Source organism: Odontesthes bonariensis, chromosome 6 (assembly GCF_027942865.1).
Source record: "Odontesthes bonariensis isolate fOdoBon6 chromosome 6, fOdoBon6.hap1, whole genome shotgun sequence".
Classification (NCBI taxonomy): domain Eukaryota; kingdom Metazoa; phylum Chordata; class Actinopteri; order Atheriniformes; family Atherinopsidae; genus Odontesthes; species Odontesthes bonariensis.
The window spans coordinates 26,836,587-26,851,961 of record NC_134511.1 but is presented as its reverse complement, the minus strand read 5'-3'; the positions used below and the strand labels follow the sequence as shown (position 1 = coordinate 26,851,961).

Here is a 15,375-nt window from a genome sequence, read left to right as displayed (position 1 = left end):
ATAATAAAAAGGAGTTTACAGTGTGAGGACTTTTTTCTTATTTCAACAAAGTATCATTTTTGCCTAAAATGATGAGAAAAGATAGGCCTACCAAATACTCCAAATTTTTTACCTTAAGTGTTGACTTTAAACATGACTTTCAGAATGTCATATATGAACAATAGAAAGAGAAATTTTAGACTCCTGGAAACTTAAGATAATGTGTAAACATCATTTCTCAAGTCAAAGTAAAAATATAACCCTTTATACAGATGGATCATTTGGGTTTTTACATTGCTGCAAGACAAGAAGGTGAAATACATTAAAACAGACAAGTCACCATAATCCACAGTTGAGGTGGTTGACAATGGGAGGGAATGGTAGTTTTATGATGAAAGGAATTTTCTTGTCAAATGTAAATGGGCTGCTCCTGTGCAGTCAGCAGCCGGTACATGGCAGCAGGCATGGTCTTCATATGAATCTGAAACAAACAAACAAAAAAGAGTAGAGAATGCTCTTTTCAGCAGCAGTTTTAACCCAGATATTCTACTAAGCTTTGATAATGCCCACAGATATTGACATTTTTGTAACAGCACAGTTACCTCTCACTTATGTCAGCTCTCTTGATTGGCAACTGTTAATCTGCACTTTCTTAGCAGACAGTTATCTTCATTAGCATCTATTCATAAGTAAAGCCAGTGTTGGGACTCCAAACATTAATTTGTCAGTTAACTTGGACTTTACTCTTTACTTTGAAATGACAGGAGGGAACTGGTTCACTGTGGAGGAGTAAAAGTGCCAAAATTAAATAAATAAATTCATCATTAAATGATTAATTAAATGTGTCATTAATCAATTAAAATTGGAATTAAATGCATAAATCATTCCAATACTTTTTTAACGTGTCATCAATTAATTCAAATGAAAATTAATTTGATGTAAAAAACATACATAATTATGTCACTATTTAATTACTTATGTCATGGTATTTGTGTTGCAGTGCATCTTTAATTTATTTGATCTGTCAAAACTTTTGATGTCAAACTCGCCCATCAAATTCAGTGATGATTTGACTTGATGTTGTTACCCTGCACACAGGGCTGCACTGGGATCAAAAAATGGCCCGGGCATTTTTGGCCATGGCGGCCCACCATGAATATTTATACGATCACACACGTGATCTCAACACTTTCTGTGAGAAATGCAATTAAATCCTAACACAAATGTATTCATTTAAATAAATCACCTCACCTTACAAAAGCAGTTTTTTCATTAAATCGCTCTTCTCTGCCACTCTGTCAATCACTGTGTCAGTATCAAGGGACACAAGAACATCTTTCTCGGTGGCCATCAACATAAAGGCTTCCAGTTTGCTGGCAGAAAGGCAACTCCTCAGTCTGTGTTTGATGTAGCGGAGGGTTGAAAATGACCGAAAATGACCGAGGCAGGAATATTAATTTCGTATTTCTCCGGTTACCTACCAATCCATTTCAGCAAAGCAATGTTTCACTAATATTACATGGGCAACTGTAACCTGTAACACCTGCAAACAATATAGTTATTACAAGCTAAAATAACACTGAACACTTTGGTGTCTACATGAGAGTGTCATAAACATTAATGACACACTTGATATCTATGACTGATGTCATTGAGTATTTGCAATATCTGCACACCAGTCAACTTTACATAAGCCTAAAAAATCGAATGGCACTAGATACGTTATAGCCTTGCCTACATTAATGATGGTTTAAGTACTGTAATGCTAATGACAGGCGCATGTCACTTTTACACCTTCAAATAAAGTAAATCTACTCATAGCATTAGTTGAAAATAAAGACTCTGAATGATCTCTGTGACAGAAACGCGCACGCACACACACACACACACACATCACAGTCGGTGACCACCTCCTAACCAACAAGGTTGTGCAAAAAACAGGCTAGGCTTTTTATTCGTGTTCCAGCCTGACTGGATAAAATAAGTAATAAATTCAGCATGATCAATTCCCCCCATACTGCTGTAGTGAAGATGTAGCCTACCAGTCGTTTATCTATAAATACCTAATTTAAGTCTCCACGCACACGGAGAGCCCTCAGTCCTCCCATTAAAAAAACATGTCGTCATTCTGCTAACATTTCGCCTAACATTAGCCTACTTCTTACCGGGCTGGCTATTCTGACCTCCTCAATCTGTCCCTGGTTCACGTCTGTCTCCTCCTCCTCCACCTCTGAATCCACCTTGATAGCTTCTTCCTCTGTGTTTGGCCTACACTGTTCTACGAGACACTCACTGGGGGCTGCTGATGATGTTGACGGCCCTGGCCCTGCACTTGATGGCCCTGCACCCGGTGCTGTGGTCGTGGTGGAAGCACTTGCAAACGTGTCAGTAAGCTTTGCACATTTTGCTGCTTGTAGACTTTTTAGCCTTTTATCTCACAGCTTCTGTGCACCACCCTTTCGTTTCTGTTGTTTATTCATTTCGCTTTTTGACTGTTCTCTCCTAGTCCGTTCAGCTCAAATGGTAGGATTGATGACCTGGATCAACCGGGCCAAAGAGGTGCTGAGAGATTTCATTGGACTAGCCCATTGTCCTTGCATTGCATTTTGTGTTGCAATTACCGTCACGGCCGATAAAATAATAATAATATATTTTTCAAAATAAAATTAGGACGGCCCCGGCCCAAAGATATGCGTCAGCCCACCGGGCATTGCCCGGTAAGCCCTATAGCCAGTCCATGCCTGCCTGAACATCACGTCAAGCTAAATCGATTCCAGATAATGGATTGATGCAGAGCTAGTGAACACATTCCACATTCCCAGTGAACACACTGGGTGGTGCTATTCACCTCTACGTTGGTTTAGATACTCTATCAAACAAAACTTTATCTGCATCTTCTGCTCATTCTAAAATGTCTCTCACCAACTCCCGAGAAAGTTCATCAAGGTCCCCATCGTCTCTCTCCAGGCATGCTACTTCAGACCCAGAAGAAAGCAATTGATCAGATTAGTGTAAGCCCCGCCCACTGACTTTGATGGGCGAGTTTGACAGATAAAATAAATGAATGATGCACTGCAACACAAGGACTATTAGACGTGTGGTGAACCACCTCCAGAACATTAAAGAAAAATCCACACACAGAAACCTCAGAACCTCAAAACTCTTTTTTCAGCAGTCTTTTTTTTCTTTCCTTTTTTTTCGTAGTTTATTACGATCATGTTTTATGTTAAGGTTATTCTGCTGTCAAGTAGGGGTTAGTTATGCATAGACAGGGGAATGTGAATCCAAAATAAGCACAATCTTCTAAACAAGCTACTCTTACATTGGCATTTTCACGAGAATTAGACACAAAGAGAATAAAATTAAACAAAATTTAATTTATATGGGTTATATGAGTACAAAAAGTCAAATTCCTTTCGGTATAACACAACTTTGTCAGATCATCTTGCAACCACACTGACAAATGTTTCATACAATATCCTTTTCTCAATTTGTTAAATTTTGCAGTTGCAACTGCTATTTTGATCATTCCTGGATTCTGACATCTTGATTCTTACCCTCTTTCTCCTCTCTCTCTTTCTCACACACACGCACATACACACCTATACGATTACGCAAACAGATATCCATGCATGCCTCTTACTGGTAGTATGCCTTTGTTTTGTTTCTAGTGGTAGAATAGTAAACATTATTGTACAGTATGTATTTGTTGAGGGATCATTGATTGCTGATCATTGTTCCTGATTTTAATAAAATCCATTGCACTTCTGAAGAGAAAATCTTTTTTTTGATAATTTTACATAATTGCTGTTTGGAAAAGAGATTCAACCCTTCACCGTCTTTTCTGTAGGTGTCATATGTGTCTTAGACTGAAGAAAATAGACCAACAACAAAAACATGTTTAAAATAATTAATTCTCGATTCATTAGATGGTTCCCTGTATTATGATTCACATTAAGAATTGCATTAAATAATAATAACTGTCCTTTGATACTTGATACATTGTTGATGAATAAACTAGATCTTCCCATTTCCCCAACAACAACCAGTGTGTTGAGTGTACCTACTGAAGGAAAACAGAGGGAACACCAATACTCCAAGAAAGCTCTTCAAACCTGTGGATATCCTAAGTAAATCAATTAAAGACATCTGGACCAAACCACACTGCTAGAAAAGCTAAGACTGAAGAACAGCTGCAAACATATTGTAATTCCATATGTGGCATAAGTCTCAGAGAAACTTAGAAGGATGTGTATGCAGGGCAGTGCAGTGAGGAGTGTACAGACCTTAATATAGGAGAGACCAAACAAAGGCTCCACAGGCGCATAGCAAAACATTGGAGAGCCAGCTCTTCAGGACAAGACTTATGTGCACCTTATGTGGAATGCACCTCCATCTTAAGGAGAAGGGACAGTTGCCCTTATTCAAGCTCTTAGGATTACCATCTACACCAACATACATTTTGAATATTTAAATTCCAGAACAAAACCATAACAATTTGGCAAATCAATTAGATATTCATAAAAGCAGCTTCTAATAATACAATCAGGTTATGCTATTGTTAGTAACTGTAACTGTACTTGCACATTCACTCAGTTCAGACAGAGCCAAAAGCAGTAGATCACTCTTGGACCCCTGGTTAAATTAATCTATTCAATTCAGTTTTATTTATATAGCGCCAAATTACAAAAAATTTCATCTCATTTTGGATCAGCTGAAGGCTTTTCAGAGAATATGTGGGACAGCCCAATAATAAAGAATTACAGTAGTCCAATCTTGAAGTAACAAATGGATGGAATAGTTTTTCTGCATCACTCTGAGACAAGATGTTCCTGATTTTAACAATATTACGAAGGTGAATGAAAGCAGTCCTAGAAACATGTTTTATATGTGTGTCAAAGGATAAATTCTGGTCAAAAATAACTCCAAGGTTCCTCACTGTAGTACGAGAAGCAAAATAAATACCATCTAGAGTAACTATATAACTGGACAATTTCTCCCTGAAGTGCTCAGGTCCAAAGATAACGACTTCAGTTTTGTCTGAATTTAGAAGCAATTCTGAGTCATCCAGGGCTATATGTCTTTAATACATGCTTGTAGTCTGACCAACCTATTGGATTCATCTGGTTTTATAGATAAGTACAGCTGAGTATCATCAGCATAGCAATGGAAATTTATGCCATGCTATCAGAGGCTAAGAGGAGATCATTGATAACTTTCAGCAGTGCAGTTTCTGTGCTATGATGCACTCTGAATCCTGACTGAAACTCTTCAAACAGATTATTTCTGTGTAAATCATCACAAAGTTGAGCTGCAACTATTTTTTCAAGAACTTTAGACATAAAAGGGAGATTGGATGTAGGTTGATAATTAGCTAACACTTCTGAATCAAGAGTAGGTTTTTTAAGTAAAGGTTTAATTACAGCAACCTTAAAAGTCTGAGGTACATATCCTGTCAACAAAGACAGATTGATCAAATCCAAAATGAAAGTGTCAATTAATGGGAAAACCTCCTTGAACAGTCTGGTTGGGATTGGGTCTAAAACACAAGTTGATGGTTTAGAAGAGACTATTGCTGTTGTTAGTTCAGAGAGATCAACTGGGCAGAAGCCGTCTAAATACAAATCAGGTTCTAAAGATACTTCTAAAGCTGCTGTACTTGATGATACATCACTGATAATAGTGGGACGGATTCCATTCATCTTCTCTCTGATAGAAACTATTTTATTGATAAAGAAGCTCATGAAATCATCACTGCTGAGAGTTAAAGGAATAACTGGCTCAGCAGAGCTCGGACTCTTAGTCAGACTGGCTACAGTGCTGAAAAGAAACCTGGGATTATTCTTATTATCTTCTATCAATGATGAATAATAAGCAGTTCTAGCTTTACGAAGGGCCTTCTTATACGTTAATAAACTATCTTTCCAGACTGAGACTCTTCTAAATTAGAGGAACGCCACTGTCTCGCCAGCTTTCTTGCATATTGCTTTAAAGCACGCAGCTGTGAATTATACCAAGGAGCTGTACTGAGTTGTATGCATTGAAACTGTAGTGCCGACAACAAGAGTCAAGTATTGCTGGAGTAAAATTTAGGTATCTTTCCTCTGTCATATTTGCACATGGCAGTAAAGAAAAGGATGATGGAATTAACTCTTTAAATATGGTTACAGCATTCTCTGTATTCTCTGAGGGATGGGGTAGTCCAAGGCTGTGATGTGACTGATCAGTGATAGGGGCATGGCGGGCAGGCAGACAGGCGGAAGCAGCAAAAGAGTAATTCTGAGGCAGAATTCCACCCTGATGGTTACAGGGAAGACTGGAGGTCAACAAAGCAAGGGTAACACCTCAAGGAGAATTAACACAGGTAACTGTGAGACAATCTGACAGCAACTGGAATTCCTGCTGATCCTTAAAAAGCCAGCCAGTAATGAAGGCAGATGGACAACAGGTGTGCTGACAGGAGCAGGCCAAACTCTGCCTGGACTTCCTGGATGACTGCTCCGCCCTGCCTAGAACTCAGAACACATCACAACCAATCGCACTCATGACAGAAAATCCAATAGAGTCTAATATAGAATTAAACTTGATATTTAGGCTGTCATTTTCAACTTCTACATGAATATTAAAGTCACCCACTACAATGACTTTATCTGTACTCAGCACTAACTGGGATGAAAAGCCCAGTGGACAAGCTAAGACAAAATGGAGAGACGAACAATATGTCTGCAGGAATTTTAAAGAACTGGGACCATAGGGAGCGATAAAACAAATTTAATTTTTGAATCTCATCTCCACTAACTGCCATACCCATCAGATTTGTTTCAAAGGGGTGGTTCAGGTCTTTTATTTTAGTGGAGAAGTATTTATAATAATAGAGTAATTAGCACCTTAGCTGTAGTAGGCTGCGGTTAGCGCTCTCTGTTTGGAAGAGCAGTGAGGGAGCTAAAATATGGGGGAGCCACCCCAGCTACTGAGAGCAGGGATAAAAGAAAAGCTATTTTTTGCTATTCAAAACAAGTCAAACCTAAAAGATTTCACAGCATTACATCAAATCTACATAGTTAACTGTTTTACAACATGTCAGTATTGCGTCAGACTGTTCTTCACTTCTCTCAGTTTTTCAACCAAAAACATCTGTTTCTCTGTGCCCCTCGTGGAACTATATCGCTGAGAAGCTTAGTTTGCTAAAAGTTGTATCAGGCTTGTTAGATATCTGCCTTCTAGGCATTACTTTATTTCGTCTCACTGTTCCGCATCTATTATCAGCTGGTCTTCTTCTTGGTTATAATACAGATATCATTTTATCTCCCCAGAAGAAGCCAAGTCATCATCTTGGCTTTTATTGTTTATGCATTTGACACTTTTATCCAAAGCAACTTACACATGTAGGTTACGGGGGTCTTGCCTAAGGACCCCTACTGGAGGTAGTACCTTCATACAGGATCTGAACCCAGGTCACCCACATGAAAGGGAGCAATCTTACCACTACACTATCCAGTCCATGATTTTATAATCACTCAATTTTGCTTTTTCGTAATTGTTCTGGGATTAGACCAGCAGAACTGTGTGTCACAGCTGACCAGCAGCAGGATACGCTAGTACGCACTGATGTGGAGCAGCATGGATCTTGTTCAGTAGAAAAAAATAGTGCCAAAGAAAACAATGGTCTGATGCAATAGTGACACGTTAAAAAAATAATAACAATGTAGTGTTATCCAAATCTTTATGAAATATGTATTTTTTAGAGATACCCTTTATATCAAATCCTACCAGCTTCTATTGCATGTACTATGTAAAAAGTACTTAATCTGCTCACTGTGCCTCACCTCTGTCCATCCATTGTTCTTAGCCATTTTGGACTAGTTTGAGCCTCTACTACTCTCCTTTTCATATGAGGTGGTTAAATATCTGCAGCATGCTAAGTGTCTCTCAGATTGTGTACATTGCTGTCTATATCTTCTTCTTCTGGCCTCTCCCTTTATCAGGGGTCGCTAAAGCGAGACGAACTTGCATCATCGATTTGGCACATGTATTACGCTGGATGCCCTTCCTGACCCAACCCTCATCATTTATCCAGGCTTGGGACCGGCACTAGAAATACACTGGCTCGTGCTCCCCAGCGGCTGGGTGCTACATTACTGTCTATATGAAAAGGTTATTTCAATATTGCTGGCTCAAATATTCTTTCAGCTGAATTAAACATGCTGATGTGCAGCCTCTTATGAAAAATAACACAAATGACCCAGAGCTATGGCTTAACAAGTGGAGAAAAAGCATTTGATTGAGATAACAAGAAATTTCTTTTCGCAACTTCAAACTAATTTGGGTTTGGTTCATCCTTCATTAACTGGATTAGAATATCATATAGCTCTCCACATGCATGTGTTAAAACAAATGATCAAACATTTCCCAACTCAAGTCTGCAGAGGGAGTTGCTTACTTCCCCCCTCACTTTTCTGTTTTTATTTAACCTTTAGCAGCTGCTGTCAGACAAAATAAAGGTATTAAAAGGCATCCAATTAAAAAATGTTGAGCATGAAATAATCAGAGAGGGGCTGTGCTCAAGAGGTCTGCAGTGGTAGCGCTGAGGAAGCATCCAGGTCGACTTACAATGGAAGATTACATTGAGCAGGATGCAATGTGGCTTTTTGGGCCTCTGGGTGTTGCCGTGATGGGAGAATCCATGACATAGCATATGCATTTGTGTGTTTCTTCTCAGTAATTGTCCAATGATATGGATTCAAATCTAATGTCCAACGACCTTGTCTTTCAATGGGGTCATATGTGACATCCAGTTTCCTCAAACTGAGAAGTGGGCGGTGGTTATTGATGATGGTGAACGGACTGGAACTCAAATAGTGTCTGAAGTGCCTGACAATGGCCCAAAGTTCCTTGTCATATGTGGACCATTTTCTCTTCGTATGGGTAAGAAGATGACAAGCATTTGCTATAACTCGTTCTTCTCCATCCTGAACCTGTGAGAGCACCACACCAAGTGCGTAGTTAGAGTCATCAGTACTGAGAGTGAATGGCTGATGAAAGTTGTGGAAAGCCATAACAAGAGGGGAGGTGAGTGCATTCTTTAATGTCGGAAATGCAGTTGTGCACTCTTCTGTCCATTCAAAAACCACGCTTCTGTGTGAGTCTGTGAAGAGGATGAGCAATGAATGTGTACTTATGTACAAAACGTATGTAATAGGAACACAATCCAAGTAATGCTCGTACCTCAGATGGTGATCTTGGAACAGGCCATTCATGTATGCGTTGGCTGTTGACTGGGTCCAGTGCCAGGCCATCCCGGGAAAAAATGTGTCTGACAATGTGTTAGACTGCAAAACTCACATTTATTTGGGTTTAGCTTTAACCCTGCTTCCAACAGGCATTGATATAACTTTGGAATGTTGAGAAATAAGCAGCCTGTCCAAAAACAGCTTTAAGTTAAGCCTGGTTTATAGTCGGTAACGCAAGACGCAACGCAAGCCCTTGCGCGGTTGCAAGCCCCCCCTTGCGTGCTTGCGTGTGTCACCTCAATTTTCTAAACTTCACGCAAGACGCAAGCACAAGCCACTGGCTGTGTTCGAAACCGCCTACTACTTGAAAACGGCACTCATCGATCTGACAGTATGCAGAGCGTTTACACACAGTGCACTTCACTCCTGTCCGAGCCCAAATCAGCCAGCCTGAAAAGCTGATTTCCCTTAAGCTATAAACTCTGTAAATATATAACTTTAGCAACATTTGAAACATTTTCAGGCGAGAAAGTAGTCGTTTAGACCCCCAAGGTGTTGAAAATCTGACAAAATACCGGCTATTTACAAGAAGAAGCAGCATGAATCCACTCGAAGAGGTCCTGGCGGTGAATTTGCTTTCATCATAGTAGGCCTGTCGTTGAAAAAACCCGCTACTCCACCTACTGTCCTGGCGGTGAATCGCCACGCAGCACACGCAAGCGCCGACAAAGCAAAATGAAGTATAAACGTCTCGAGCCATTAACATACGCGCAAGACGCAAGCGCAAGGGCAGTTAAAAGAAGTATAACTCAGCCTTTAGTCTTTCACTGCAACATAGTTATATTTTGTGGTGTCAGAGAGGTTATCCCAGTTACTGAATGCAGCACCACCCAGTCTAGTGGGCTGTAGCCTTGCCAAACTCATTCTACAGCCAATTCAAATTGTCTGCACCATTTTGAAAAATCCTCTTTTCCATCTCTCTTGAAGACAGATGCAAGGTCACTCTTGTAATATTGCCACATATTAGCAGAAGCAGCACCAGAATGAAAAGGCAGTTTCTTCCCTAAAATATATCATTACAGATCATACTTAATTTTTCCTGTCAGATACACAAATGTGGTATACAGAGCTCACCATAACATAAGGACATGTTAATCTTGGCTTCATGGAACTAGGCAAATCTGTTTCAGTGTCACAAAATCCAGAACAACAGATAAACTTTACCACCTGACTGTCACGCAGATAACAGCCACAAATCTCCAGCATGAGACAGCGTGAAAATCCACAGATTTTCACATGAAGAAACCGTAGTTGCTGCTGAGTAGTTAGAATGCTGCTAAAATATATTTCTCGTCATCTCCATCCAAGTACACTGACAGAGTCACAAGCTTGAGCATGTAGCAGGAGCAGGCCACGATGAGGGGAGACGGCAACTTTTTTTTATTTTTAATCCTCCCCCATTAAACCTGACTAAATCAGTAATCCACAAATGCGCTGTAACCAGTGTAACGCTATAAGTATCTTCAGAGTTAACTTTGAACTGAATTAATTTGCATCATGGGGAAAAGAAATAACGTGTGGAGGTTCTGAATCAAATACGATGCTTGCTTTATTCATGGGTTCCTAGATCACACAACAGAACCCAACAGAATAACTTTTTTTTCTTTAACAGTTTGGCGGCATTTTTGGAGTTTGCTTCAATTTAATTTTATTGACTCTTTCCTCTTCTTTTGACAAGTTGAAATATTGAACAGTTGTTTTCTGTCAGTAAAATGGGGGTCGCCAGTTTTCAAATAAAATTCTTCTACAGGAAGGGTTTTCTTCTTCAGCATCAGACAGCAAATGTTGGTGTTAGTAACCAAGCAAACACCAAGGTCCTTGCTGCATAGCTTGCTAAGGATAAATCTTATTCTATATCTTCTGCTTAGAACATGAGCTATTATATTCACCAGTTACAGATCTAATAATCTTTTGTCCATAAATTGCAGACATACATACAATAAATGGCACTTAAATTCCACATAACTGCTTGAAGTAATAAAGGCACAGGTTTATTTGTATAAAACCACTCCAACTCCAGATTAAATAATTAATTAATGATTAATAGTTTGTGACAACTCACCTCTCCTACAGTGTTTGACAAGATGTGGACAATTTTTTCATGGGGCATTGCCACTACGCTCTGGCTGTTGATCTCAATGATGCAGTGACCCACTCTGATCCCACCTCGTTCAGCAATGCCACCACGCATAAGGCTACAGATCTGTTTAAGAATATATTAGTTATTTCAAATGACAAATACATTTTCATTTAAGCCTTATAACAGACTGCCTGTATTATTTTCCAAAAAGCAGTGCCACCCACAATGCCATTCTGGACACTGAAGCCCAGCTGGTAGCGGAGGTCTGGTCGTCTGATGAGGACAGTAGTCACCGGGGGACATCTCACAATATTCAACTTCATCTGAGACTGATTCTTCAGACCCTGCAAAAAGGAAAGTATGTTATATCAGTTAAATGTTACAGCAAAAGTTACGCATTACTATAAAAACAGATAAGTTGAAAACTAAACCAGTTGGCTCAAAAGCTTTAAGGGACTTGTGTGACAAATCTAGAATGAAGAAACCAGTATAAGAGCCAGATCAAGTTTAAATTAAATGAAAAGATACTTTGTTCATCCAAAAAGGAAATTATAATGTCCCAGTATTTATCAATTTATTTTTGTTAATGTGTTAGAGACAAGCTCTTGAAGAAAAGCTTTCATGTTGAATTGGCCAGATAAGATTACAATGGCTCCCCTGGGTCTAGAACAATGTATAACTGGAAGGACAGAGTTACTGAACTGCACAAGGTCCCACACAACAAATAGGTGTCAGCTGACTGCATCTTCAAGCTGTGCGCATATATCATTTTATACAAACAACAAGAAATAATTGTCTCTCCCTTTCAATTGCCAGCGAGTTTTCATTTATATCCCTTTCTGAGAATTGGCTGCGAAATGAATGCCCCATGTATGTATGCCATTCTAAGCGCCTGTATAAGTAACACATTAGGAAAAGGAAAAGTGAGTCTTTTGTGAGAAACATACAAACACACACTCTGTGCAAAAAGAAGACAGAACAGAACAAAGAAACTAATGTTAACATGATGTTCCCTGATGAGAAAGGTACACAGACAGCAAATTAATCAAACACAGCCACTTAGTGAGACAGCCAATCACACTTTAAAGGAGCCATGGTATGACATTTTGACTTTTTAAGGTTGTTTAACATTAATATGAGTTCCCCTAGCCTGCCTGCGGTCCCCCAGTGGCTAAAAATGACGATAGACCTAAACCATGCACTGGAAATTATTCTCCGCCTTTGGTAATGTGACCATGCAGGTGGCCTGATCGGGAAAGCTGCCTCATGTGACGTTGAGGTTATTTCCCCCCAGAGCCCATATATGGCTATGCCAAAACTGCCTTGCCCCCCCACAGCTCTTTGGCCAGCTCATTGCTCTGTACATGGATGTACAATGGATGTAAAAAATCTGTTTAGAGCTCCTGCATCAGAACCTCCAAAGAGCCAGTGGACAGATTTATTTTTTTCTGGGAAAGTGACGACAGAACCGAAGAGATTTGTGTATGTGTGCGCTAAACATTTCACCGACGAATGTTTTCAGAACTTGGGCCAATACCGAGCTGGCCTTGCCGAAGGTCTGAAAATTAACCCTGGATCAGTACCAACTCTCTTTGGCCCAATTACAGACCCCGGACAAGTAAGTAATTAACACTCTATAATTGTATTGCTTTCCTGTATGTACAGTATAGTTACATAGCTTGTTACCACAAGAAAGTGTCTGTATCGTTAGCTATGAAGCTAATAGCATCATAGTATGCGTGTGTATGTATGTTAGCAAGCTCTTATCTCTGCCAACTGGGCTGTTGGAGGTGTTTGCATGCCCATGAGATGGTTAGCTCGCTCATTTTAGACCAAAACCCCCTACTTCAAGCTTCCTGAAGAACAATGAATCCGCAAATCCAGTGCATTTTATCAGGATAATGATTCATTCATGGTTCCAGTGTTAAAACGGTCAGTCTGTCTGTGTCGTTAGCTCTGCAGCTAATAGCTCAGTCACTGTCGCTAATGTAACGGTAAATAGCATGAGGTATTCGAGTTGACACCTCATTTACTGTAACGCGAGTGTTGTGTACTTATTTGTTGTTTTGATAGCCGTCCTGCTGTTGGTGTTATGGCGCGCACGATATCTGCCTTTCCCCTGATTGAAATGACTAGCTCTACGTGCATCTTTGCAAACCAGAGCAATCAGATGAGAATGTCAAAATCCTCACTCCTGCTTTCCCCTTCACGCATGCCTTTTTTGTCGTCTTGCTATTATTATTATTATTAATTAATTAATTGAATTCCAATTGGCTTGAATTGGACTTACTATCTAAGTGTCTTGAGATGACATTTGTTGTATTTGGCGCTATATAAATAAAAATGAATTGAATTGAATTGAATTGCTGTGTCTTGTGTAGCACTTGCTTGATGTTTGACTGTGTTAGGAAAGTTGTTCACTAACTAGTTCGTCATATTGTCAAAGTAAGCTCATTTCAACAGGTTTGCTAGTTTTAGTCGCTAGCATCTTTGCCCCGCCTTTCTCCTCCTAATTTGCATTTAAAGCTGCAGACTCTAAACAGCTCATTCTGAGGATCCTACGGAAAACTCATTTTTGGGACTGGCTGTAATTCTGCACCAAGGCAGAATTTTGGGAAAAAAAACTCAGATACAGTATTAGGGGACCACTAGAGCCTATAAAAATATATAAAAGCCTCCATTTATTTTCTTGCCATGGCTCCTTTAAAGTCTGCACTGCCCTTTCCTATGTCTTAAGCAACACACTCCAAGTCTGAAGTGTAATTGGCTTGAATTGGAATTAATTTTTCTGAAGTACCTTGACATGACAAAGCAATGGCAAGGCAATCACATATTGTGTGATTTGGTGCTATACAAATGAAACTGAACTGAATTTAATTGAATTGAACCAGATGAGCCATTGGCAAGAAAACACACAAATGGACACATTTCAAAAACTAAGATTTGTCATTTGATTGATGTTAGATGTCAGACATATACCTTTATGATGCTCTGACAGGTTGACAGTGGCAGTCCCACCAGACTGGTTCCATTGATTGACATGATCTGATCTCCTATGTTCAGTCTGCCAGACCTCTCTGCCGGCCCAGCATGCATCATGTTGGCAATGATGACAGTGGGTAGGATGGAGCCCCATCCACTCTCCACAATCACCACACCCAGAATCTCCCCCTTAGATTTCTCTAGAAACACCTGAGGTCACAGTAGACAAAGACAAGCAATACACAATCTTTTTTTATTTGACTTTGTGATACATACTGCTAAGAAGCAACAAGAAAGAAAAAAAAATGTCTGAACAAATCAAAGCTTACTTACGTCTTTGCAGTTCTCAGATTTGGAGAAGTGGGCGAGATCATCATTACACATGTCCTGAGAGCTGAGCAAGTCACTGTATTCCTTCTGACTAAAGTCCTCTGGATTAATGCCATTTCCTCTTAAGAATTCCTGATAAGCCACACTAAAAGACTGCCCAATGGACTGGGCGATCAACTGGGCCTAGATGATATGACAAACTTAGAATTGATTGATTGTAATAATATTCCAAAAACAAAAAAACAGTAATCTCAAATTTCAATTTGATTGTTAAATTTGCAACGCAAAAATAGCATGTTGGCTCAATATAAAATTGTTGTTGGACTCACATCCTCAGACTCAAACACATGGCATATCATCTTGTACTGGCAGTTGCTTTCTTGACTTGGGTCTGAGGCTTCCACATTCTCCTGAGAGTCGTGCTGAGACAACCTTCGTCTGGCCATGAGTACCACAGTGTTTCCAATATCAGCAATGTAGGAGATGGTTTGCAATGGATGGTCTATCATGGTTTCCTTGAAAAAAATTAAAAACAGTCCCTATGTTATTCAAATTTGATGACAGAAACACTGTATGTTACTTATATTACTGCTCTGAACAGCAACAAGCTAAGGATAACTTTCTGATAAGCCGCTTTTATGATGACATGATATTTTTACAAAATTAAATAAGAATTCAAATGTGAGCCACTGGGCGGCAGGTGAATGCAGGGGC

At 39.6% G+C, this 15,375-nt stretch overlaps 1 protein-coding gene across 1 annotated transcript in view; it reads right to left on the bottom strand.

Moving 5' to 3' along the window:
• Positions 1-388: 388 nt before the first annotated feature.
• LOC142383031 (amyloid-beta A4 precursor protein-binding family A member 1-like) overlaps positions 389-15,375 on the bottom strand; it is a 30,664-nt gene continuing 15,677 nt past the window's right edge. Inside the window, exons 6-11 of the mRNA XM_075469148.1 lie at positions 14,991-15,176; positions 14,665-14,844; positions 14,329-14,541; positions 11,574-11,693; positions 11,332-11,472; positions 389-460 (exon numbers count right to left, since the gene is read on the bottom strand). Of these exons, the coding sequence (XP_075325263.1) occupies positions 389-460; positions 11,332-11,472; positions 11,574-11,693; positions 14,329-14,541; positions 14,665-14,844; positions 14,991-15,176 (912 nt within the window). The remainder of the gene's footprint in view (positions 461-11,331; positions 11,473-11,573; positions 11,694-14,328; positions 14,542-14,664; positions 14,845-14,990; positions 15,177-15,375) is intronic.